General features: G+C 39.6%; 1 protein-coding gene across 1 annotated transcript; it reads right to left on the bottom strand.

Annotated features, from left to right (window-relative positions):
* Window positions 1–5508: 5508 nt before the first annotated feature.
* On the bottom strand, window positions 5509–27408 carry LOC138069656 (guanylate-binding protein 6-like). The gene is made up of 10 exons (XM_068960986.1): window positions 27213–27408; window positions 26298–26425; window positions 21568–21677; window positions 21173–21369; window positions 10661–10906; window positions 9095–9375; window positions 8193–8405; window positions 7179–7281; window positions 6646–6839; window positions 5509–5733 (listed from the first exon to the last, which is right to left on the bottom strand). The coding sequence occupies exons 1-10, from the start codon at window positions 27400–27402 to the stop codon at window positions 5509–5511; spliced, it is 1887 nt and encodes a 628-aa protein (XP_068817087.1). The 5' UTR covers window positions 27403–27408.
* Window positions 27409–27681: the final 273 nt, after the last annotated feature.

Below are 27681 nucleotides of genomic sequence, written 5' to 3'. Positions count from 1 at the left end.
ATTAATTGTAACCTTGAAAGTTGTATACATTTTTTAAAATTTTTAAATAAAAATAAAATATATTTTTGCCATGGAATAATATTTAGCCTAAAAAAGGAAGGAAATTCTGACACATTACAACATACATAAACCTGAAAACATTATGCTAAGTGAAATAAACCTATCACATAAAATACTGTATGACACCATTTATATGAGGTATACAGAGTAAAGTTTATAGAAATAGAAAGTTGACTATTGATTACCAGGAAATTGGTGAGAAGGAAATGGAGACTTGTTTATTAGATACAAAGTTTCAGTTTAGAAAAATGAAAAAGGCTAAGAGATAGACAGCAGTGATGCTTGCAACAACTATGTGCATATACTTAACTCCACTGAATTGTACTCTAAAAATAGATAAAACGCAAACATTATGTTGTATATATTTCATGAAAATGAAAAAAAATAATTTTAAGTGGAAGGAAAATAGAACTTGATAGTTTCTGCATTTTATGTATTAGTGGACAGTCAGCAGGGACAGAGAGACACTGGGGCCTCTCCTAGTGCAAATATATCAGAAAGGAATTCATTAATTTGCATTTGATCAGAGACTGAAATTAGTTCCTGCATCAGTCAACTCGGCCAAAAGTGAGCACCATATTCAGTGCAACATGAGACTACTGGGCATAAAAACAGTGGTCAGGGGAATAGGATCACATTGATGAAGTAAAAGAATTCCATTCAAATAGCAATGCTGAGTAGGGAAGGCACCTTTCCAACAAAAGAGATACTAGGAAAAACATTGTAGAGTTGATATACCAGTTGCGGTCAGTCAAGAGACAGAAACCACTTCAGTTTGTTTAAACATAATAAATTTGTACAAGTGACACAGGAACAGAGATCAAAGACAGGGGCTCAAGCAATAACCCTGGGGGCTAAGTAATTGCAGTAAGAAACAACATCCTAGGCTACAGAAACAAGAGACTGGCACTAATGCCGAAACTGATAAAGATGCTGATACTGATCTCCAGAGGCCTGGGCCTCAAGCAGAAAGTGACGCCTCACAGGCCTCTGTTGAGGGAGTTGGAGCCACAGAGATGTACCTCCTCCCAGACACTACCTGAGGAACACAGGATGCTGCTGCTGCTGCTGCTGCTGCTAAGTCGCTTCAGTCGTGTCCGACTCTGTGCGACCCCATAGATGGCAGCCTACAGAGACCTCAAATTGTCCCTTCCTCCTCACTCACAGATTTCATCCAGTGCCTCGTATCTTGGCTGAACCTAGTAGGCAGGCAGGGGGAAGGCGGAATGTGTGTAGTGCTGAGCTGAAACTTCCACAGCAGTGGAGAGCAGCAGGAAAGGAACAGAACAGAACTTAGAGCAAATAGTCCAAGACCAGCAACGGTAATTTCTCCAGACACTGGTGTTAGAGAGATAAAGCCATCTTATTATTTTAAAAAGGGCTGGAAAAGACTCATGAGCTCATTTTAGCTATGTTAAATGTTCCATCACTCAGACCTGAGATGGAAAATCACTTTGAATATCTACCTAAGGTCAGAAACATTTGTCCTAGCCTCACTCTGGGACTCCAGAGTTAATGGTTCAGAGCTATAAAGCTCAAACCTTGCTCAGTGAGAGAGCTTGCACATTTTTCCTATCAAGACCTTTGCATCAATCTATTAACATAATCCTTCTACTTGAGATCTTGTCTGTATGTTCTTTCCATCAGATGGAAAAACACAACATTCTCAGCAAACACCTTTACTATTTTGACTATGGGTAATGGTCACTATAGATATTGATTATCCCTTGAAATGATAAAGAAATGTTACACTTATTTATTCAGCCATCCATTCATCTATTTACTCATTCTTTCAATCATCATGTATCCTGGGTTTTATTATGCTTTAATGTTATCTTATTTGGTCCTTAGGATTCAGTAATGCACAATTACATTCCCAGACAAGAAAGACTAGATTGAAATCACACTTAAAGAAGGACTATTTGGTTTCTACTCTGAGTCTTAATCACTACCCAGGTGTTATATATATATATACACAATATTTATTACTACCTAAATATTGCCATAATATTATGTAAGGTCCATACAGGATGTAATCTGCATGAAAACAATATCTTTACTTTTCTCTCTTCAGATAATCCAGAACAATGGCAGGTAAGAATAATAAGAATTTAGCAAACAGTGTAAATAATTAGAACTAAATATTCCTAATTAGAACTAAGTATTAGAACAGGTGTATGAATAAATTATTAACTACTTTTGAAAGATTTTTTCTTTTTTTAAATGATCAATACAAGTTGGTTTTGTTATTTTTTATTAAAAGAAAATGAAAACAGCATTTCACAGAGATATCTGTACTCTCATGTTTATTGCACTATTAATCACAACAGCCAAGATATAAAAACAACCTAAACACCAATCAGTAGATGAATGAACAAAAAAGAAGTGATACATATACACAACAGAATGTTATTCAGCCATGAGGAAAGAGGGTATTCTGCCATTTGCGACAAAACAGATGGATCTTAAGCACATTATACTAAGTGAGATGTCAGACTAAGAAAGACACGTACTGTATGATGTCACTTATATGTCAAATCTAAAAATGTCAAGACTTCTTTATGTTCTTCAATTCTGGATGTCTCTGGTCTGAGGGAATAGAACATCTGCTTAATTCAAGTTCTCAATGGGAAAATGTACACAGGTTTTCTATAAAATAATTTGCTTTTCCACTAAACGCTATCATTTATTGGCCACATACTCTTTATTAAACAGTTTCTTCCTTAAAAGGCAAAGTCATTCTTCCTTCTGAACACTTGAAGACACAGTTATAATTGATAAAGTCATTTAAAATCTCCAGTGGAGATGTGTTAACAACCTTGCAGTGGCACAGAGATTGTGATACACAGAGGAGGTCACAGAGGAGGAGACTGTGCCAGAAAAGTTTCTTTTATTCTGCTAGCATTTAAATCAACTTAGAGATCTTAATCTAGTCTGTGAAATCCAAATTATCTATTCCTTCAGGCCTTTGAGTGTTCATGGAACTCTGGCAACTGATAACCATCACGCATGTGTCAGCATTTTGTTTCCAGCAGAGTCTTACGCAGTATACTCTGTGCCTAAACATACTCCATGAAGATGCGCAGAAAAGTAGGTCACGGTTTCTGTCCTTGGATGAACTTTACTTTCATTTGAAAACAAACAGTAGACAAAATGTGTTGCATTGCACCTGGGCCAGGACAGCATTTATTACCAGATCCCGTGTGCCTCTACTTTAACACGGTCACTGTAAATTCTTTTCAGGATACGGGTATCACTGCAAATTTAGATCCTGATTCCCAGAGTCCTCAGAACATTCTGGCATCCCCATTCCCCAGTACACAAGTACCAAGTAAATTTCCAGAGGTTCCCTAGAAGGGGAATGGGAAAATCATTATCATATAACCTTGTTCTAGAGTTGCAGGGTCTCTTGAGATCCTGCTCTCCTCTCCAGGTGATAAGTTCATTATCTGAAATTGGTTTAGATCAAGGCTACAGACTTTCTTTTCATCGAGGCTACCTCTCAGCCTCCTGAGAAACATCCTTGATCCCATTTGATTGCTTCCTCCACATCCAGTCCTCCTGTTCTATTTGCCATATTCAGAATTTTCTCTGGCCAGGTCCTGCTGGCTTCCACTCCAACCATGTTATGGACTGAATGCTTGTGTTCTCCAAAATTCATTTGCAGAAACCCTAACTCTCAATGTCCCAATGTACTTGGAAGTGGGGCTTTGGGGAGGAAATTAGGTAATGAGTGTGGGGTCTTTATGAGTCTGATTAATGCCCTTATAACAAAGATACATGAGGTATTCCTTCTCTCACTCTTCCAAAACTGTGAGGACACAATAGGAAACTTGCCATCTTTGAAGCGGCATGAGGACACTTAAAAGCAACCCAGCAGTGCTGACACAAGCTTTTGGACTTACAGCCTCTGTAAATGGGAGAAATAAGCATTTGTAGTCTAAGCCATCCAGTCTGTGTTAATTTGTTATAGAGCCTGAGCTAAGACGAACCATGACTCTCACCACCATCATTGTGGGTACTTGACTTTTGATGTTCAGATGCCAACACCTGGCCTCCATGTGTCGGCGTCTATCAGCCCCAGTACTGTCAGGGCATCCAGTTCTTCATGGTACATCCCTTCTTTTACTCTTGCCTGCAGCAGAGAGCCACCAGTGAACTTTCAAGCAAGATGGGATTCCTCTCACCAGGGAATATTCCTAATGTTTAGTAATTTTCTTCCAGCATCTTACAAGTATACTTCATAGGAAGTAAAGGCAAAGAGTCAGACACAACTTGGTGACTAAACCACCACCACTAATGGTTCCTCCAGCTGAGATATCAAGGGGTAACGGGAAAGTTTATACCTTATATTTGAAGCAAATGCAAGGGATTAAAAACCAAACCAAGATGAAAATGAAACTAGAATGCAAATTTTATGCCTTCTAGTGTTTTGCTCCAATTCATTGAACAGGCTAATATTTCTAGAAACAATGAACAATTTTATCATCTAACAGTCAATTTCAAAGTCCATTTATTATCATTTTTAGTATTATACTTTATGCTTTCTTTATTTGAGAAACAACAATAAAGCTTTATAGAAATGAAAAGATAGACAATATAATGAAAAACACGTGTTTTTTAACACCCTTAACACCAAGCTGTCCCTCCCCAGAAGAAATCAATGATATCAGTTTTTCAAGAGATGTTCCATGTGTCCATATAAATGAGTGCACATAATAACTGCAGTTTTTATAGTGAACAGATAGTACAAACTGTTTTCTACCTGTTTTTTTCATTCTACAATATATCTTTAAGTTTTTTCTATATTTATGTGCATAGACTTCCATTGTTGATTTATTTACTGGCTACATAGTATTCCAGTATATGTACATGCAAAATATGTATTATTAATACCAACTATATAGACACTTAAGCAGTTTTCAGTCTTTTGCCATTAAAAGAGATGGCTCAATGGACCTCTTGTATGTATATGTGTACAAAGCAGTAGCAGTGTTAGTCACTTGATCATGTCCAGCTCTTTGAGACCCCATGGACTATAGGCCACCAGGCTCCTCTGTCCATGGGATTTTCCAGGCAAGAATACTGGAGTGGGTTTCCATTCCCTTCTCCAGAGAATCTTCCTGACCCAGGGATTGAACCTGGGTTTCCTGCATTGAGAGCAAATTCTTTACTGTCTGAGCTAGAGGGAAGTCTTATATATGTATATGTGTGTATGTATGTTGTGTGTGTGTGTGTGATTTTGCACACATATATTTCTTAAAAGTGGAGATGCTATATCAAAATGTCTATGCATTTATTCTGTCTAATGTGGGCCAGGCATTGATATTTTTAGTAACCATTTTTTACATTTAAAGCCTTGCTAAATGAAAGTAAAAAGCATTCACACCAAACATAGGCCAGAGTATATACATATATTATATATCTCTAATTTCTTTAAAAGGAGATCTACTTTTTAAATAGGGAGCTCACGCCTCTCACAATATGACCAAGAAGTTTGCCTGGAGCACACAATACTGAAGCAATCTCTTTGCCAAATCTGTCCAAGACTAGTGCAATCCAGGAAGCATTACCATCATTAGTATTATCAATCATATTTCTCAAATGATTTATCTCTGCACTCATATTCTCAGATTTCTGTCTAAATCCTTCTTTAAGCAGAGCTTCCTGGGCCTAAAAAAAAAAAAAAAAAAGAGTGAGAAAAGGAGCAAAAATTTTTAAATTCCCATTTTTCTCAAGGATTACATTTTCTCAAATTTTAAAACTTCATCAAACTGTCTGTTTTATTCCTAACATTGTTCTTTCTTACTCAGTCATGGAAGGAGAATTTTATAAACAGAATATCTACCAGTTTTGACCTGAACATTAAGAGAAATTGTAGTTTACAGTCTTACTACTCATACACTATTGGGTTTAGCCCATGAAGCTAAGCCTGATGTGAGGACAAATACATTGTCTAGGCAAAAGATGTCAGGTGTGATTGCACTAAGTCTCAGCCCCACTCAGGATGGTAGAGTCACCCAAATCATAGACATCTGTTCTAAACACACCCAGATGGACAGTGAGAGAGTTTCCCTTTTGCCACACGATAGCTTGGGCATCCACCCCTGGAGACAAGGCAGCACGCTTAGAAGCTGTCCCTGCCCTGTGTTTTTTAAGTCTGGGCATTGCTGATAGTCCTATGTCAGCACAGATAGGGCCTTTGGGTGGTAGCAGGGTAACTGACAGTGACCCTCATAAAGCAAACCAGTTAAATACATGTGGTTGGAATATCCATTTAACCAAGCCTCATGAGATCATTTTAAAACTCCCCAAATTTTATAATAGGGTTTATAAATACAAACCGTGTTTATATTCTCTGATGGCTTACAGAGGCCCTAGGCCTCTTGAAGTCTCCAGAGTCTACTTACAGAATAGCACTCAAAGACTTTGGAAGGATTCAAAGGCTTTGGGGTTTTAATGAATCACAAGCAGTAAATGGCAATGGTGCTTCCCTCCATGGTCTTGCTGTAACCTTCACCCAACGCTTCCCGAGGTCCCAGGGTAATGACCATCGAGCACGACTAAGGCCACAGCCTGACTTACCTTCAGCTTATGCTCCAGCATCATAGTCTGCTCCCTCAGCAGGTTTTCTCTTTCCCTCGCCAGCTTCTCTGTCAGCTGGGCTATGTTTTCCTGGAGACTCCTCTCTTGCGCCTCCATCTCCTGCTGCTGCTCCTGCAGTTTCTGTCTTAGCAGCACCCGTTCCTTCTCAGCTGTCTCATTCCTGGCCCGCTCCTCTGCCCCAGGAAGGTTTTAGAGAGGGAAGAAAACAAGGTAAGGATTGATCTCTACCCTCCTGACCTCAGAGATTAAGATAGAGTAGGAAAGGGAGGTGGGAAATCTCTGAATTCCTTGCCTTGTCCACATCACCAAAAGCATATTCCAGAATGTGATGGGAGTCTGGCTGATGTCTAACCCCGTTGTGATTGCATAATTCCTTTTACTGTTTTCAGATGTAGCAGAGTTGTTCCACAGACGGAGAGGAATCTCTTTGTACCAGGGTTTTAGTCTCACACCTGTCAGAGGGCACTGCCCAAGCCTACCCATTCCCCTGTGAGCCAAACCCTACCCCATACCTGCTACAGCCTTCTCCCCATCAGTGAGGGCTTTATCTGCCTGCAGGATGGATTTCTCAACTGCCACCTGTGACTGCAGAAAGCTCTGGAGGACCTCATTTTCCTGAGGAACCAAGAAAGAACACAGAACTTAGATTTCCATTGGGGAGATTAGTGCAAAAACAGTCACATCCACATAATTTTTCTTCATGTTTAAAATTCCACAGTAGTTCCTTACAAGTCTAAGCTCCTTAGAGTGACCTGTCTTCCTCCCATCTCCCTCCCAGTGCTACTTCCTTCTAGCCACTCTAGACTCCAGCCAGTCAGAACTATCTTCAGTTCTACAAACCCAAGATCTCTAGTACTTTTATATGTTTGTCTTCCCAGTGTGAAATATTGCCTCTAAACTGTGCTGCTGTTTCCCTCTGCTACTTGCTGGTTAAAACTTAAGGCAACTTTGTTTAACCTGCTAAGCCTCTCAGTTCAGATCTTTAAGATGATGACAATAAGCATAGATGCAACTTAATGTCATTTGAAGGATTAAAGGGTCTAAGGAAAGATCCAGGAATCCCAATCTTGGTCATATACTCCAGGAAAACCATAATTTGGAAAGACACATGTATCCCAATGTTCATTGAAGCACTATTTACAATAACCAGGCATGGAAGCAACCTAAATGTCCATCAACAGAGGAAGAGATTAAAAAGATATATATAAATGGAATATCACTCAGCCATAAAAAAGAACAAAGTAATGTCATTTGCAGCAATATGGATGGACCTAGAGACTATCAAATTGTGTGAAATAAGTTAGAGACAGAAAGCAAATATCATATGATATCACTTATATATGGAGTCTACTAAAAAGGTACAAATGTAGTTATTAATGAATTTCATATAGTGAATCTTAAGACCTAAAGCTGTCATGATTTCCCCATGTTCTCTCATTACCCACACTTGGTGTTTTGCTCTCAGATTTTCAGGAGACCCTCTGGACTCTATTCTGTAGGCTCCCCGTGCTCCCCTTGTTCCTCACCTTTACTCCTTTCCTGGGCACTTGGCAGTAGTCCTGTTGTAATCTATCCATTGCTTTCCTGTAGAGTTTGTGCCCTCCAGGAACAGAGAAAGCACCTGCTGATATGCTTTCCATTAGGGCCTTGGAAAGCACATCAAGCTTAGCCTGGCAGTATTTGATAGATGCCTCTTCATTCTGCAGCATGAAACTCTCCTTCTTATTCTTTATGACTTCCTGCAAGGGAAATATAGAGAGATGTCACCAGAAAAATGAAAAGAGGAGATAAAATTTCAAAGAACGTAGTAGAAGGATTGGTCTAACTGCTGTCCTCATGAGAAAAATATATTTTTTAATCAAATAAAAAAGCAATCACAAGACCTGATCTATCACAACTCTGAAAACTCTGATAGAGCACAGGAAATTTTTTCAGGTTCCCTTCAGGTTCTTCATCTGAAATGTTGGAGTTGCATTATCTCTTCTCTGTGGTTCTTTGCAGTTGCAACGCTCAGTGATTCTATTTTCAATGATATAGCAAGGAGCAATCTAAGTTGAAAATGGCTTGGAATAAGAGTCTGATTAGAAAAATTTTAGTTCCTGATAAAAAGAGTGTGTTCAAAGAAAAAGAAATCAACTTAAGAATGACTTGTGTGTGTGCCCTGGACAGCACTGGAATCTGCAGAAGTATTTACTTCCAAAGGATATCTATACTGGTTTTACAGCAGAGATGAGAGACATTTCCAGATAAACTTCCCAAGATTTGGTAGAAAAAAGAAGAAAATGAAGTCCTTTGAAACTCTGTCCCTCATGTGACCACAGACTACTTCATCCTTGAGTGAGGGATGAACCACGGGGACCATAAAGGCACTGCTAGGCTTCATTATTCAAGGGGAGGGGGGAAAATGGTAAATACGAAGACAAATTACCACAAGACCCCTCTGGAACTCCTGATCTTTGTCCTTGAAGGAGCTCTCCATGAAGATGGCAATGGCTTCCCTCTCACAGGCTGCATGCACCTCCAGCAGCTCCTGGAGCGTCTCTGTGGGGAGGCTCAGTCGCTGGGCCATCTGCTCACTATAGTGGTCAGCTGCCTTCTGCACGGCTGCTGAGTTTTCCAGCTGGGCCAGAGTTGTCACTGCATTCTCCAAGCAAGGTACAGCTCCGGTGTTGATGGTATCCACATAGGTCACAACCAGAGTCCTCAGTCCTAAGTAAGTCAGGACATTTAAGGGATAAATATTAAGTTATCAATCAATAGGCACCAAGATTCTGAGACTCACACACACACACACACACACACACATACTGTACCCCCTTCTACTATCACTACCTTCATTTTCTTACTGACTCTTTATTTTTATGGTTTTCCAGCCCACAGTGCATAAAAAATTGAAAATCTACCTCTATGTAACAAACTAGGAGGCATCTGAAATATTAAAAGCAAAATAGATTGCATAGGTATTAAGATGAGACAGGGTATATCAGATTATGTTTACTCACAATTCTGAGGCTTTGAATGGATTTTTCAGTGATTTATGGACTAGTATTTATTTTTGGTCCACTCTGATCTTCCAAAAAATTAAAAGACACTTAAAATTAAAAGATGCTTGCTCCTTGGAAGAAAAGCTATGGCCAACCTAGATAGCATATTAAAAAGCAGAGACATTACTTTGCCAACAAAGATTTGTCTAGTCAAAGCTATGGTTTTTCCAATAGTTGTATATGAATGTGAGAGTTGGACCATAAAGAAAACCGAGTGCCAAAGAATCGATGATTTTGAACTGGGTGCTGGAGAAGACTCTTGGGAGTCCCTTGGATCTCAAGGAGATCAAACCAGTCCATCCTAAAGGAAATCAGTCCTGAATATTCATTGGAAGGACTGATACTGAGGCTGAAGCTCCAATGTTTTGGCCACCTGATGGAAAGAACTGACTCATTTGAAAAGACCCTGATGCTGGGAAAAATAGAAGGCAGGAAGAGAAGGGGACGACAGAGGATGAGGTGGTTGGATGGCATTACCAACATGAGTTTGGACATGAGTTTTAGCAAGCTCCAGGAGTTGGTGATGGACAGGGAAGCTTGATGTGCTGCAGTGCATTGGGTCACAAAGTGTCGGACATGACTGAGCAACTGAACTGAACTGAATCTTCCAAAATATCTTTCGTATTCTACTTGCAAAGAACACTTACTATATAGGACTTCAGAAAATGGAAGATTCTGTTTTTATACCCTGATAGTGAGTTTTTTCTCAGTAGAGAAATTTTTCAGATAAGTGGAAGCCACAGATTTCAGTGACAAAACTTGCCATTTAAGGAAGGGATTTGTAAATTCCCCAAAGTAAGATAATTATGAAGCATACACATTTCTTTATGGAGTATGAGTGCCTGTAAAACCCAAATTCCATATAGAATCAAACAAAAATACTGAAAAACACATTATATAAAATATTCAGCACACATCAACCCCCATGGAATCAGGAAAAAGAGACTCACGATTCCCAGTGACCATGATCCCCTCTTTGAGGGTCTTGATTTTTGCATTGGTGAAGATGTAAGAACAGAAATTGTTTGTTTGTTCCAGGAATTTAGGATCCAGTTGGTCTTCAGACACATTCTCAATATTGTATAGGAGTTCTTTGTCGTTTGTTGGCCAACCAAACACAAAACACTTCCGTGTTGGAAAGAAATGCCTGATACACTCTCTGGGTAGATTGGATGTTCTGGCTTTGGGATTCTTGCCTGAAGGACAGAAAAACAGATTAGAGTGGGAAGACTTTTGAAACAAGGGAGCTCCTGGTGTTCAGGACAGGGATTTGCATTTCTTTGCTGTCTTCTATGCTAATAGCTTATTTAACATAAACATTCAGCACTTCCTTGCACATAAAACTTTCACCATTGATATAACTCTGGAGAGAGTTTAGGAAGACATCTGATTCAATAAAAGAAACCTAAAAGTGATATCTGCAGACCTGCACCGTATAGAGCAGTTTTCTCTTAGATATTTACTGAACTAATGGGTAAAAGGATGAAAGTTCAAATGTAAATTTTAGCTCTACTTAGTCTCATGGTCTGGTGACTCAGACAGTAAAGCGTCTGCCTACAATGTGGGAGGTGAAGAAGGCTGAGCGCCGAAGAATTGATGCGTTTGAACTGTGATGTTGGAAATGACTCTTGAGAGTCCCTTGGACTGCAAGGAGATCCAATCAATCCATTCTGAAGGAGATCAACCCTGGGATTTCTTTGGAAGGAATGATGCTAAAGCTGAAACTCCAGTACTTTGGCCACCTCATGCCAAGAGTTGACTCATTGGAAAAGACTTTGATGCTGGGAGGGATTGGGGGCAGGAGGAGAAGGGGACAACAGAGGATGAGATGGCTGGATGGTGTCACTGACTCAATGGACGTAAGTCTGAATGAACTCTGGGAGTTGGTGATGGACAGGGAGGCCTGAGGGCGTGCTGCGATTCATGGGGTCGCAAAGAGTCAGACATGACTGAGCGACTGACCTGAACTGAACTGAACTGAGTCTCATGCAGGAATTGAGCCATGTGGCCAAGAAGAGCTATAAACAAGGGTTAAGGGACAATACTCGAAATATTGGGAATGACACCCTGATTATTTAGAGAAAACGATTTGATGCTAAAAAATACTTGGTACAGAGTTAGCTAATTTTTAGCAAAAACCTCTGAAGGATAAATGTAACTAAAATGCAATTTTAAGATGTCACCACTAATCAATCAACTCTTTGACAAAAACTATTATATTTGATCTGATAGTTGTCCTTTTCTGACTAGACAATTTCTCAATAGATATTTTGAGAAAGCATAAATAGAAAAATTAAAGCAAGAATGAGTAAATCAGAATTGATATCTCTCTCAAGGTTTCATCAGATATACCCACTGTAAATGTAACCCATTAAAATAATTCATTAATTTGTAATTAAAGCACAAATAAATATGTGAGAATCAGGAGAAAGCTGGGATGAAGACGGTAAAATGAGTGTTCTAAAAATTATCAGAAATATTGAAAAGGCATAGATTGAAAAGACGCACACTTCATCAGGTTTATTTAGAACATTAAGTCATTTTTTACATGATATTCCCAGGTGGTACTAGCAGTAAAGAACCTGCCTGCCAATGCAGGAGACGTAAGAGATGTGGGTTCGATCCCTGGGTTGGGAAGATGCCCTGGAAGAGGACATGGCAACCCAATCCAGAATTCTTCCCTGGAGAATCCCAAGGGCAGAGGAGCCTGGAGGGCTATGGTCCATAGAATCGCAGAGTCGGACATGACGAAACGACTTAGCCTAGCATATAACTATACAGGATTAGAAAGATCCCTCTTTGAGAATAAAATCTACCTATGTGAAATGCAGTTGTTGTCTTTTTTTATTAGATAGACTTTTCATTATAATTTCATGCCAACAAGTATCTGGTCAGTTGTTTTCCTCAACAAAGAAAAGCAGAAGCCAAAATAGGAAACACAGGTGTCTGGTCTTTTGAAGGCTTTAGCACCCATTGTAATCTGGATGCTAATTTACAAATGGCATAAAAAAACAAATTGATTTTGAATAATTTCACTTTACCTTACACTTTACTTTTCTTAAATGAACATCAACTCCAGTGGCTAGAGCTTTGCAACCCACTTTCCAGCCACGATTCCTACAGATATTGATCTAGTCTCAAGTACAAATGCAACCCTGTAGAGGGAATTCCTAAAAATGTACTTTCACAGCCTTGAGAAATTCCATAGAAATAGCACCTGGAAAAACAGCATATATTAAGAAACTGTGTTAATGATTATCTTTCATGTTTTTCTTAAGAATAATCTCCTTGTTACAAACCCCAAGGCCAGACCCAGAAGGGAGTATGACTGGGATCGTGAAAGCATGGACCTAGGAACACTGGGTCGGCATCAGGCATGAATGCTGCCTACCCACCTGATGACTATTCCCGAGACAAGCCCAAAAGGGAACTTCTTGGGATAAAAACAAGGAGATCTGGACTATGTCAGTGTAGTGTCTTGGGAAATATAAGATCAAAAATAGTCTTGTAGTCTGCAATTAAAAATAAAAGCTGGACTGAGAGTGGACCCTCACCTCAGTCCAATAGAGGCTGCATGTACCCTGACCCACTGTACCAGATCTCATGTTCTGTCTTCATTCTTGTCGCTTGCTCCCTGACCATTAGGGCAACAATTGGCACCCAACGTAGGGCTGGAGCGAAAGACCATTAGGAGCGAAAGTGAAATTACAGCAACACAGAACCTGGGACAGTTGAGAGGCCTCTGAAAATTCCTGCTGGTAAGTCTTCAAGCATTTACAGGGTTAAAATGGTAAAACTCAGCAGTGGCCACAGGACTGGAAAAGGTCAGTTTTCATTCCAATCCCAAAGAAAGGCAATGCCAAAGAATGCTCAAACTACTGCACAAGTCCACTCATCTCACATGCTAGTAAAGTAATGATCAAAATTCTCCAAGCCAGGCTTCAATAAATAATACATGAACCATGAAATTCCAGATGTTCAAGCTGGTTTTAGAAAAGGCAAAGGAACCAGAGATCAAATTGCCAACATCTGCTGGATCATTGAAAAAGCAAGAGAGTTCCAGAAAAACATCTATTTCTGCTTTATTGACTATGCCAAACCCTTGACTGTGTGGATCACAACAAACTGTGGAAAATTCTGAAAGAGACAGGACTACCAGACCATCTAACCTGCTTCTTGAGAAACCTGTATGCAGGTCAGGAAGCAACAGTCAGAACTGGACATGGAAAAACAGGCTGGTTCCAAATAGGGAAAGGAGTACGTCAAGGCTGTATATTGTCACCCTGCTTATTTAACTTCTATGCAAAGTACATCATGAGAAACGCTGGGCTGGATGAAGCAGAAGCTGGACTCAAGATTGCTGGGAGAAATATCAAAAACCTCAGATATGCAGATGACACCACCCTTATGGCAAAAAGTGAAGAACTAAATAGCCTCTTGATGAAAGTGGAATAAGAGAGCGAAAATTTTGGCTTAAAGCTCAACATTCAGAAAACTAAGATCATGGCATCTGGTCCCATCACTTCATGGCAAATGGAGAAACAGTGTAAACAGTGACAGACTTTATTTGGGGGGCTCCAAAATCACTGTGGAGAAGGCAAAGGCACCCACACCAGTACTCTTGCCTGGAAAATCTCATGGACGGAGGAGCCTGGTAGGCTGCAGTCCATGGGGTCACTAAGAGTCGGACATGACTGAGCGACTTCCCTTTCACTTTTCACTTTCATGCATTGGAGAAGGAAATGGCAACCCAGTTCAGTGTTCTTGCCTGGAAAATCCCAGGGACGGGGGAGCCTGGTGGGCTGCTGTTTATGGGGTCACACAGAGTTGGACATGACTGAAGTGACTTAGAAGTAAAAGAAAATCACTGCAGATATTGACTGCAGCCACGAAATTAAAAGACTTACTTCTTGGAAGAAAAGCTATGACCAATATAGACAGCATATTAAAAAGCAAAGACATTACTTTGTCAACACAAAGGTCTGTCTAGTTAAGGCTATGGTTTTCCCAGTAGCCATGTATGGATGTGAGAGTTGGACTATAAAGAAAGCTGAACACAAAAGAATTGATGCTTTTGAACTGTGGTGTTGAAGACTCTTGAGAGTCCCTTGAACTGCAAGGAGATCCAACCAGTCCATCCTAAAGGAAATCAGTCCTGAATATTCATTGGTAGGATTGATACTGAAGCTGAAATTCCAATACTTTGGCCACCTGATGCGAAGAACTAACTCGTTTGAAAAGACCCTGATGCTGAGAAAGATTGAAGGCAGGGGGAGAAGGTGACGACGGAGGATGAGATGGTTGGATGGCGTCACGGACTCAATGGACATGAGTTTGAGTAAACTCTGGGAGTTGGTGTGTAAACTGAGGGAGGCCTGGTGTGTTGCAGTCCATGGGGTCACAAAGAGTCGAACATGACTAAGTGACTGAACTAACTGAAAATGGGAAATGTTGAGACTGTAGAACACTATCACCCACATATTTGTTTATTAAGACAACTCTTGAAAGGGAGAGGAACTTCTATTTGTGAAGGGGGATTATTAGAATTGTTGCAAGCAATAGATAAATATTGCTGCTGGTTCCCATCAATAGGAGCCTTGGATTTAAAAGTCTGGGAAAAGGTTGGAGCCAAGTTTTAAAAAGAACATGCAAAAGGAACTCCACTCCTTATTTCTATTTGGAGTATGTGGGCATTAATTAACTCAGTACTGGAACCTTTGCAGACTTCTGATTTTTTTGATGAAAATGATGATAACTCTCTTGAATAACCTCAAAGTTCAGAGTATGTGGAGTTGAGGGAAAGGGGAACCCATCTGCAAAATCTGCTCCTTCAGCTCCCGAAGAAGATGATGAGGGATTTTTTCCTCCATCTCCTCCCCCTCATCCTCCAAATCAATATAGCAAGGTCAGTCACCAAATTATGTTCAATCAAGGTTATATACCAGGATTGGGACTGGGCAAAAATCAACAAGGAAGAATTTATCCTTTGACTATTTAAGAATTCAAACCGCCCTCTTTTCACCAGTGGCCACTGTTCCTATTTATCTTCCCCCACCCACACCCATACCTCTTAATTGGAAAACGGATCATTTGTGTAGATAGAGCAGTGGCCCCTAAAACAAAACAAAACAAAGCAAAAAAATGGAGGCTTTACATGAATTAATGAACAACTTAACAAAGGACATATTATTGAATCCTTTAGCCCTTGGAATTTTCCAGTGTTCATTATACGAAAGAAATCTGGTTAATGGAGAATGCTTACTGATCTGAGAGCTGTTAATGCTGTTATTGTTTTAATGGGTGCTTTGCAGCCTGGTCTACCTAATCCTAGTATGATTCCAAGAAATCTGCATTTGTTTGCTATTGATCTTAGAGATTGTTTTTTTATTAGTCCTTTACATCCTGATGATAAACCTAGATTTGCTTTTTCAGTTCCTTCCATTAATTTAAAGGAGCCACATAAAAGATTTCAATGGACAGTATTACTTCAAGGTATTCTTAACAGTCCCACTATTTGTCAAAATTCTGTAGCCAAGGCTTTACATCCAATGCGACAGCAATTCCCTTATGCATATATCATTCATTATACGGATGATATACTATGTGCCTACCTGAAATTGATAGCCTATAGGAATGTTTTTAAAGCTAAAGGAATGTTTGGAATGTACTGGCTTGTATATAGCTCCTGATAAATTACAATACGCTGAACCTTTTCAGTACTCAGAAAATAAAGTCACTCATTCTACAATCAAACCAAAAGAGGCAGATACGCAGAGACTCAATTAAAACTTTGAATGACTTACAAAAATTACTAGGAGATGTTAACTGGATTCGGCCTAAATTAGGGATTCCACTTTATTCTCTATCCCATTTATTCTATTAAGAGAAAATCCAGAGCTTAATAGCTCCCAACAAAAATTTCCTGAGGCTGAGAAAACACTAGCAATTATAGAACAAGCTGTATAAAACTGCCAAATAGACAGAATAGACCCTTTAGAGCCTCTTCAGTTGTTTGTCTTCCACAGCCCTCATTCCCCTACTGGGTTGATTATGCAAACTCCTTTAATAGTTTTATGGATATTCTTAGCTAATTTACAAACAAAATTTATTACCCTTTACTCAGATATGGTAGCCAATATAATTCTAAAAGGAAAAGAGTGTGTTCAACAGTTTACTGGACATGATCCCTGCCTTATTTGGACTACACCAACTTCCAAGGAATTAAAATATTCTCTTCAAAATTCATTATCCATTATCTTGGCAACAAGCTTTAGCTGTCCAATATGTTGGACATATTGGCAACCACTATCCTGATTTGCCTATATCTTACAGTTTTTAAAACAAACAAGATGGATTTTGCCTAGAATTACTAGTGTCAACCCCATTCCATCTGTTTCTCTCAATTTTACAGATGGCACTAGCTGAGGGAAAGCAGGATATATAGGCACGTTTACGCTAGTAATTGAAACACCTGGATATTCTGCACAACAAGCAAAAATTCTAGCTATTATACACATATCACAAAATATTCCCCAAGCAATTAATATCTTATCTGATTCTCAATATTCTGTACATGTCACTAAACATATATAAACAGCAACTATTAAGGATACTATCCCATCCACATTGGATACACTTTTTACAAATTTACAACAGGTGATTAGACACTGACAGTTTCCATTCTACATTACTCATATTCAGGCTCATACTATTTTACCAGGGCCTTTAACAGAAGGAAATACTCAACCCGATGCCCTTTTATTTTCAGCCTTTACAGAGGCATCAGCCTTTCATGACCTGACACATTGTAATTCAAAATATTTAAAAACCAAGTTTCACATCACTTGGGCTCAAGCTAAACAGATTGTGAGCACTTGTCCTACATGTCAGATGGTTGCAATAACCATGTCTCCAACAGAAACTGGGGAAATTAATCCTCATGGCCTAAGGCCAAGTCATATCTGGCAGATGGACGTAACTCACCTTTTGGAAAACTTGCTTATGTACATGTCACAGTTGATATTAACTCTAAATTTATCTGGGCAACTGCTTGCTCTGGAGAATCTACAAGACATGTTATTTCACATTTGCGTAGCTGCTTTGCTACTATGGGCCTCCCACAAAATATAAAAACAGACAATGGCCCAGCTTACAATAGTTCTGCTTTTAGGGATTTTTTTAAGGCTTAGTCTATGAAAACATCATACAGGAATTCCCTATAATCCCCAATGACAAGCTATTGTAGAACAAGCTAACAGATTCTTAAGGAAATGTTACAAAAACAGAAAGGGGGAAATGGAATGTTACTTCCACCGCAGCAAAAATTATATAAAGCACTATTTACTTTAAATTTTTTGCATCAAGATAATGATTTCACTGCAGCAGAATGGCATTTTATAAAGGAGCAAAAAGAAATTCGCCCCAAACCACCTGTTTGGTGGTATGATCCAGAAACACATTCATGGCATAGGGGGAATCTGATAACCTGGGGAAGGGGTTTCACTTGTCTTTCACTAGTGATTCAGAAACATCCGTTTGGATTCCCTCGCATCTTCTGAAATCATATGATGAGTGAACTCCCACAGAAGAGATGCTTCACATGGGATGTAGAGATCCCAGTAATGAGTTACAAAAGCATGAGTTTGAAACAAAGATAACGATTCCCCTCCTGTCAACACATCAGAACAAGATCCCCACTTGGGGACAAATTAAAAGATGAACACAGAAATCGAGGAGATCTTAGAAAATGAAGAGAAAGCTGTCACTCCTAACAACCCGGGTGTTGCCATGTTTGCTCTTATCACCACCGCAGTGAGTATACATACCCCTAGCAACAGCTGAATCTAAAAATTATACTTATTGGGCATGTAAGACTCTTGAGAGTTCCTTGGACTGCAAGGAGATCCAACCAGTCCATTCTGAAGGAGATCAACCCTGGGATTTCTTTGGAAGGAATGATGCTAATGCTGAAACTCCAGTACTTTGGCCACCTCATGCCAAGAGTTGACTCATTGGAAAAGACTATGATGCTGGGAGGGATTAGGGTCAGGAGGAGAAGGGGACGACCGAGGATGAGATGGCTAGATGGCATCACGGACTCAATGGACGCAAGTCTGAGTGAACTCCGGGAGTTGGTGATGGACAGGGAGGCCTGGCATGCTGCGATTCATGGGGTTGCAAAGAGTCAGACACGACTGAGCGACTGAACTGAACTGAACTGATACCTAACCCCCCATTACAAAAACCTGTTGATTGGGGGGATTCTATGATCCTCATTTATGTTAATGATTTTTCCTGGATATCAGGACCTGAAGCTACACGCCTTCCTCTTTTTAAACAAGAGGAAGGGACTCCCTTCAGTGTTGCTTATGGGTATGAATCCTGGCCAGTTTGTGTAGGACCAGCTACAGGATGTCTTAAATTATCTGTGCAAGCCTGGCTGTCCACCAATTCTTTAAATAGCAACTATACTAAGATTTAGCTACATCTTCTCTCTGGTCTGAGTTTTGCTTATAACAACTCAGAACCCGACAATGACACCAAATCAGACAGACCTTTATGCAAGCACCTCAAGCTATGCACTAAAAAACAAAATCATATTCAGTGGGATAATTGTTGTGGAACTGAGGGAGTAATTTTGATTAATGGTTCCTATGGAATTGTATGGGACTGGTCCCCTAAGGGGTAGGCAGTCTCTAATTGCTCTCATCAAAATCAGTCCTGCAATTCTCACAAAAGGCTGTGTTGGAAACTGCAAAAAGTCTTTCACCATACTAACATTACCACTCATTTAGATCATCCAGTTATATGGCATGGTAGTGGCATGTCTCCCTGCTTCTCACAATTGGATCAAGGAATAGGGCAAGGAGAGATTTGGAAATTGGCTTTAAGTCTTAAAAATTTCCAAATTTGGGATGGATGTTATTCCCTGACATTTAATACCAGTGCAAACTGGACATTTTATATTCAGGCTTGTGTGAGAGATCCTTATGTACTCTTGAAAAGAACAATTTCTATCAATGAAAGTGTACAAGAACTTTTTTGCCAGGATTGAAAATTATATACTTGCTTAAATTCTTCACTTTATAATTCTAATTGCTCATTTGTTCTATGAAGAAGGAGATGGGGAATATGGCTTCCAGTAAATCAAACCAGACCTTGGGAAGGCTCTTCTGAAACACATCCTCTTTTAAAAGTTATAAAGAAAGTACTACAACATTCCAAAATGTTTATTGGACTCCTTATGGCAGCTATTATGGGAATTATTGCCATAGCCACGACAGCAGTAATAGCCGGGGTGGCACTGCATCAAACTATATAAACAACTACATTTGTCCAGCAGTGGCGCCAAAATGCAAATTCTTCCTGGGGAAGTCAAACCCACATAGACCAAGAAATTAATGACCAAGTGAATGATTTAGAAAATGCAGCTCTCCTACTAGGGGACAAAGTACAAAATTTTAAGTTACAAACTCATCTTAAGTGTGATTGGAGTATCTCTTCATTTTGTGTCATACCTCGTAAGTCTAATCAAAGTGCGTATACTTGGGATCGATTATCTAAACATTTGAGAGGACACATTCATAATAATCTATCCTTAGACATTTCCCAGTTACAGGCTACTATTTCTAATATGCAGAATGCTCACTTACAATTACTCCCAGAAACTGATTTACTTGAAGAAATTGAGGAAAGCTTACATTAACTTAACCCCATGATGTGGATTAAAACTTTAGGAGGAGGATTGCTTGGTACTATAATATCAGGATGTAAATTTTTAACTGTTTTGTGTCTAGTCCTCAGATGCATGAGAAAAACCATCCTAGAACTGATGGAAAAGGAAATTGCTTGGACGGTGTATCTACTCCTGCAAAAACAAAAAGTGAGAGATGTAGTGGGAATTCCTAATAATGTACTTTCACAGCCTTGAGAAATTCCACAGAAATAGCACCTGGAAAAACAGCATATATAAAGAAACTGTGTTAACGATTATCTTTCATGTTTTTCTTAAGAATAATCTCCTTGTTACAAACCCCGAGGCCAGACCCAGAAGGCAGTGTGACTGGGATCATGAAAGCATGGACCTTGGAACGCCGGGTCCACGTCAGGCGTGAACGCTGCCTATGCACTTGATGATTGTTGACTAGCCCGAAAGGAAACGGCCTGGGGTAAAAACAAGGAGATCTGGACTATGTCAGTGTAGTGTCTTGGGAAAGATAAGATAAAAAACAGTCTTGTAGTCTGCAATTAGAAATCAAAGCTGGACTCAGAGTGGACTCTGCACCTCAGTCCCATAGAGGCTGAATGTCCCCTGACCCATTGCACCAGATTTCATATTCTGTCTTCATTCTTGTCGCTCGCTCCCGGACCATTAAGGCAACACAATCCCAGAGATGACAGACAGTGTTTAGTATATCCCACCCTCCATTAGACCATCCACTGCCCGGGTCATGCTCTAATACCTGGAATCAGCTTCAAGGCATTCTCCAGGTACTGATCTTCTGTGATAGGGTGACCATTCAACTTCAGCTCCAGGGTGAAATCCCGAACAGCCCAGATAAAGTCTGGAAAGAAACTCACAAATTCTGTGGAATCTTCTACTCCATCAGGTCTTGGAGAGGACTTGGCCTGGATGAGTTCTGTGAGCTCTGTCACATAGCTAGGACTTGGTTAAAGAAAAGCAACAGCCTCTGCATAATTCCTACATTTCCCTAATTAAAAAGTATTATCATCACTCTCTTTGGCCCTGGGTCCCCTATGCTCCACCAAAGGCAACTAAATGATAGAGAAGGAGAAATGACTCTATCATTTTCACCAAACTCGGTGAAACTTGGAGGTTCAGTTTCTAGAAGGATACTACAGCTGTTCCAGGGCCTGGTGGTTGATGGTGCTCGTGCTATTGTAGACAAAGGTGCTACATAGAAGCACAGCCAGGGCAAAGATCCACGAGTCATTCTTAGGGTCACCCTAGGAATCACATTTAAACAAGAGGTTTAGGATTTTAGTCCTAAATTAAAAATTCATTCATCCGTTGATTCTATCATGCTTTCATGTATTATTTCAGTTAACATACTCACCATGCATAGACACTGTTTGAAGACAGATGCAAATACAGATATCAGCTTTGACAATTACAAAGACATTATTTATGTTTGTGACTTTTTCATACGTAAAGTGATTCTAATCTTCATAAGAATTTCTTTTCCCTCAATGGATGAAAGAAAATAACATATACATAAAATCTAGTACAGTACTTGGTATGTAACTATGTATTCAATGATGAGTGTTAGTACTTCTTTGTTCCACACGTATTTATTAATCATAGCTCATATAAAATAGACCAGAATTGGCATAACTGCGCTTTTAAATTATATTCAATCAATCAGTTCAGTTCAGTTGCTCAGTTGTGTCCGACTCTTTGCCACCCCATGAATCACTGCATGCCAGGCCTCCCTGTCCATCACCATCTCCCGGAGTTCACTCAGACTCACGTCCATCAAGTCCGTGATGCCATCCAGCCATCTCATCCTCGGTCATCCCCTTCTCCTCCTGCCCCCAATCCCTTCCAACATCTGAGTCTTTTCCAATGAGTCAACTCTTCCCATGAGGCCAAAGTACTGGAGCTTCAGCTTTAGCATCATTCCTTCCAAAGAAATCCCAGAGCCGATCTCCTTCAGAATGGACTGGTTGGATCTCCCCACAGTCCAAGGGACTCTCAGGAGTCTTCTCCAACACCACAGTTCAAAAGCATCAATTCTTCAGCGCTCAGCCTTCTTCACAGTCCAACGCTCACATCCATACATGACCACAGGAAAAACCATTGCCTTGACTAGACAGACTCTAGTCGGCAAAGTAATGTCTCTGCTTTTGAATATACTGTCTAGGTTGGTCATAACTTTTCTTCCAAGGAGTAAGCTTCTTTTAATTTCATGGCTGCAGTCACCAGCTGCAGTGATTTTGGAGCCCAAAAAAATAAAGTCTGACAATGTTTCTATTGTTTCCCCACCTATTTCCCATGAAGTGATAGGACCAGATGCCATGATCTTCGTTTTCTGAATGTTGAGCTTTAAGCCAATTTTTTTGCTCTCCTCTTTCACTTTCATCAAGAGGCTTTTTAGCTCCTCTTCACTTTCTGCCATAAGGGTGGTGTCATCTGCATATCTGAGGTGACTGATATTTCTCCCAGCAATCTTGATGCCAGCTTGTGTTTCTTCCAGTCCAGCGTTTCTCATGATGTACTCTGCATAGAAGTTAAATAAGCAGGGTGACAATATACAGCCTTGACGTACTCCTTTTCCTATTTGGAACCAGTCTGTTGTTCCATGTCCACTTCTAACTGTTGCTTCCTGACCTGCATACAGATTTCTCAAGAGGCAGGTCAGGTGGTCTGGTATTCCCATCTCTTTCAGAATTTTCCACAGTTTCTTGTGATCCACACAGTCAAAGGCTTTGGCATAGTCAAGAAAGCAGAAATAGATGTTTTTCTGGAACTCTCTTGCTTTTTCCATGATCCAGCGGATGTTGGCAATTTGATCTCTGGTTTCTCTGCCTTTTCTAAAATCAGCTTGAACATCAGGGAGTTCACAGTTCACGTATTGCTGAAGCCTGGCTTGGAAAATTTTGAGCATTACTTTACTAGTGTGTGAAATGAGTGCAATTGTGCAGTAGTTTGAGCATTCTTTGGCATTGCCTTTCTTTGGGATTGAAATGAAAACTGACCTTTTCCAGTCCTGTGGCCACTGCTGAGTTTTCCAGATTTGCTGGCATATTGAGTGCAGCACTTTCACAGCATCATCTTTCAGGATTTGAAACAGCTCAACTGGAATTCCATCACCTCCACTAGCTTTGTTCGTAGTAATGCTTTCTAAGGCCCACTTGACTTCACATTCCAAGATGTCTGGCTCTAGATGAGTGATCACATCATCATGATTATCTGGGTCGTGAAGATCTTTTTTGTACAGTTCTTCCGTGTATTCTTGCCACCGCTTCTTAATATCTTCTGCTTCTGTTGAGTCCATACCATTTCTGTCCTTTATCAAGCCCATACCATTTCTGTCCTTGATCGAGCCCATCTTTGCATGAAATGTTCCCTTGATATCTCTAATTTTCTTGAAGAGATCTCTAGTCTTTCCCATTCTGTTCTTTTCCTCTATTTCTTTGCATTGATCACTGAAGAAAGCTTTCTTATCTCTTCTTGCTATTCTTTGGAACTCTGCATTCAGATGCTTATATCTTTCCTTTTCTCCTTTGCTTTTTGCTTCTCTTCTTTTCACAGCTATTTGTAAGGCCTCCCCAGACAGCCATTTTGCTTTTTTGCATTTCTTTTCCATGGGGATGCTCTTGATCCCTGTCTCCTGTACAATGTCATGAACCTCATTCCATAGTTCATCAGGCACTCTATCTATCAGATCTAGGCCCTTAAATCTATTTCTCACTTCCACTGTATAATCATAAGGGATATGATTTAGGTCATACCTGAATGGTCTAGCGGTTTTCCCTGCTTTCTTCAATTTCAGTCTGAGTTTGGTAATAAGGAGTTAATGATCTGAGCCGCAGTCAGCTCCTAAATATCTATGAAAGTTATTCAATACTCTCCCACTGTTCTTAGATTTCAAAAAGCAATGTTAAAAATGACAATTATTCCTTTCAGGACGCCTGTTTCAAATAGTGACAAACATCCATAACAATAAATGCAGCAAAGATGGCAGTACCTATAGAAAGCTGACATCTTAGTAATGTATATAAGCAGGGAAACTTATAGCTATAACATTAAATTAAAATTTATGTCTGTAAAGGAAGAACCGAGCTATGAAAGTTGGAGAAAGAATGTGACATGAAAGCTTCCTAGAAGTCTTGAACTGAGTATTAAAGAATTGATAAAACATGGACTTCAGGAAATGAAAGTGATCCCATAGACAGAAGCACTCATAGAGGCAAAATTAGAGATGGGAGAATACCGGGGTCTTATAATTAAAACAGAGTTATTTCATTTGACTGGAGCAGAGGGTGAGTGGAGAAGTGAATTTGAAGCTCTAGTGCAACCTGATGAAGGGCCTTAAAGGCCAGGCTAATTTGTTTATATAAATCATAGCATTTTCTAAATAGTAGCATAAATCTATATATTATTTCTACTGTAAAAGAGTGTATTAAAGCTGCTGCCTAGAGCAAATGGAAAAACTGATTTATGTCAGGACAACTCTATATGGGAATTTGGGGGGAAATATTCTATTCATTACTTTATTTCCCCAAAACTCAGTCTTAGAAAATAATCAATTAGAAGAAGAAGTGGCATTTATGGCAAACAATCAATTATTTCAACAAGACTATATCATTGTTTGTATATGACTTTCAAGATAAAAACAGATTTTTAATTCTCCTTTGGGAAGAAATATTAAAAGCTATAGAAATTTAGGTGCTATTTCCAAATAAGGCTAAAGTTAATGAAACAAAGAAATGTAACTTCTTTCACCCATTAGTAGAAAGCTAAAATACCGAAAAAATCCATCTTAAAATGTTTCTTGTAGGACAAACATATGTTTTATAGAACCATCACATCTAGAGGTATCTCACAGCTTTCTAAAATGCTCTGTGAGCAGTTGATGAATTTCATCATAGAAAATGTAAACCCATCTCTTAACTCCAACCTTTAAATACACTCTTCGTCTGATAGCTAAGAAGATGAATCAAAAATCCTTCCTCTCACCCAGACTGATGTTTCTCCTCTTCTTTACCAACACACCTTTATAACTTAACTGGAAGTAATGGAAACTGTCAAGTCCTGCCTGGATCACCTTTCAAGACTTATTACCCTAGCCGTTGGGAGTGCCAGTGAAAGAGTCTTCAGGTGTTAGCCCTATTAATTAGAAAGGCTCCCAAAGTAACTTTTCGATAATTTTCTAGCACCATTGTCCCAAGTCAGAGCAACTCAAAAGGACCATTCTTGCCCAGAGCTCTCAGGGAATTGACAGGAGTTGGTGATTGCAATGTAGTTCAAATTCGTCCTCTCTCCAACCTGCTTCTTTACCAATCACCCTTTATTAAATCTGACTGCACATGTGTGGTCTTTGAGAACAAGACCTTTACTTTGGTCACTGATATCTACCTTATTTGGGCCTAAGAATCCACTTGTAATGCAGGGGACTCGGGTTTGATCCCTGGGTCAGGGAAGATCCCCTGGAAAAGGAAATGGCAATGCACTCCAGTATTCTTGCCTGGGAAATCCCACAGACAGAGGAGCCTGGTGGGCTACAGTCTGTGGGGCCACAAGAGTCAGACACAACTTAGCAACTAAATCACCAACACAATCTACATTCTTAAGTCCAAAGGCCTAGAATTCAGCTGTTCAATAATTATTTATTAAAAGAAATCAAGTCATCCATGCAGTGCCAAGAAATAAAATATTTTATTTAATATATACCTAATAACTTTTCCTAGAAGTGGGATTCAAACAAACCATAGTTTACCTCATTTACTATAGTTGACTTCTGGATTTTACAAGTAGACTACAGCAGCTAAAGTTCTACAATCATCAAGCAATAAGGAGAAAACCCAGAATAAAAAGGATTTATCTGTGACCTTCCACCTCACCTTTTCCACATCCCCCAAGCCCTCGGTGTCCAGAAGGACCAGGGTGTGGTTCTCCTTTGAGGGGTGGGGCACACACCACATCCAGATGCCCTTGGTTTCAGACTGCACTGTGGACCCCAGAGGGAAACCTGCAAAGGGAGGGGAGAAAGAAATATGCAATCACAGCAGATAATCTAAGCCACCAAGGGGTTACAAAGTCAGACTTTCTAGAATGCGAGTACCTTAGTACATGTGATGGTGCTGTCTCTACCTCAACAAGAATGCCCTACTTCGTGTGTTCTCTGTTTCAAGGAGAAGGGGACATTAATTGTGATAATGATACCAGCATGGAGACAAAGAGGTATCCATGAATCAGATAAAACAGAGGCTATGGCTAACTGTAACAAGAGCTTTTTGAAAGAATGGTGAGTTTCAAAAGTGGAGAAGTGGATTACAGTGAGATATGGGCATGGAAAAAAAGTAAAAAATAGAAATTGAGATTGTATTTTTTCCAGAAAAAATTATTTTTTAAAATGTAGGAGAGTTTGAGAGGTTTTAGCCCCAATAGGATATGAAATCCAGGAAGAATTTTTAAGATGATAGATAATGAAATATATTTATATGTTGTTGAGAATATTCAATAAAAACCAAAATGTTTTGAAAGTGAGAAGACAACTGCAAGAACACAGCATTTAATCAGGTAGGATAAGGTAGGATTTTTGCATATGTTGAAGAAATTTTGCTTTACAGGAATAAAACAGAGAACATGATAATAAATCACAATAAGGTAGTGATTTAGTGGTGAGAATTAGAAGTGGAAGGTTGGCTTATTCAGAGGAATTTGTTTCTCCCTTCACATGACCAAGGAAGAAAACTAGGAAACTAAGCTGTCAGCTAGAATCAAACAACTGGGCTCTAACCAAGTACAACACTCACCATGGTTCTGTCCTGCAAGACGGTTCATCAAGTAGGATTTGCCTGTACGATACAGTCCTACAATGGCCACCACCACCACTGGCTGAGAAATCTTCTCAAGAATCTGTAGAGCTTTCTGGTTCACTGACAGAATCTCATTGTCATTTTCCACCAGACAAATGGGGTCCATCATGTTGGGTCCTGATGCCATGGCAACCTAGAAGAGCTTTCTAGTAGAAATAAGATTACAGGCAGAGTTATACAAGAGCTTTCTAGTAGAGATAAGATTACAGGCAGAGTTATACAAGGCATCTGTCAACTTCAAATTCAGTAAGACTTCTGTACTTTCCATGAGACAACAGGTAACCTAGAATTAGCATACTACAGAGGTTTTCCTCCATCATTTCCTCAAATCTCTGATGATGTTATTAACAAAACACAAACTATTATCACTATCTATAATTTTACTTCAAGAATAATAATAATAATA

The sequence above is a fragment of the Capricornis sumatraensis genome, chromosome 2 (assembly GCF_032405125.1).
Source record: "Capricornis sumatraensis isolate serow.1 chromosome 2, serow.2, whole genome shotgun sequence".
NCBI classification, from domain to species: domain Eukaryota; kingdom Metazoa; phylum Chordata; class Mammalia; order Artiodactyla; family Bovidae; genus Capricornis; species Capricornis sumatraensis.
This window is presented reverse-complemented; position numbering and strand designations above follow the sequence as displayed.

Excerpts from the sequence above, each read along its gene's own strand:
- LOC138069656 (XM_068960986.1), bottom strand. The coding sequence starts at position 27,402 with ATGGCATCAGGACCCAACATGATGGACCCCATTTGTCTGGTGGAAAAT. Across the intron at positions 10,907-21,172 it reads TGCCTTGAAGCTGATTCCAG|GCAAGAATCCCAAAGCCAGA; the intron begins GTATTAGAGCAT and ends TCTGTCCTTCAG. Across the intron at positions 7,282-8,192 it reads TGCCCAGGAAAGGAGTAAAG|GAAAATGAGGTCCTCCAGAG; the intron begins GTGAGGAACAAG and ends TTGGTTCCTCAG.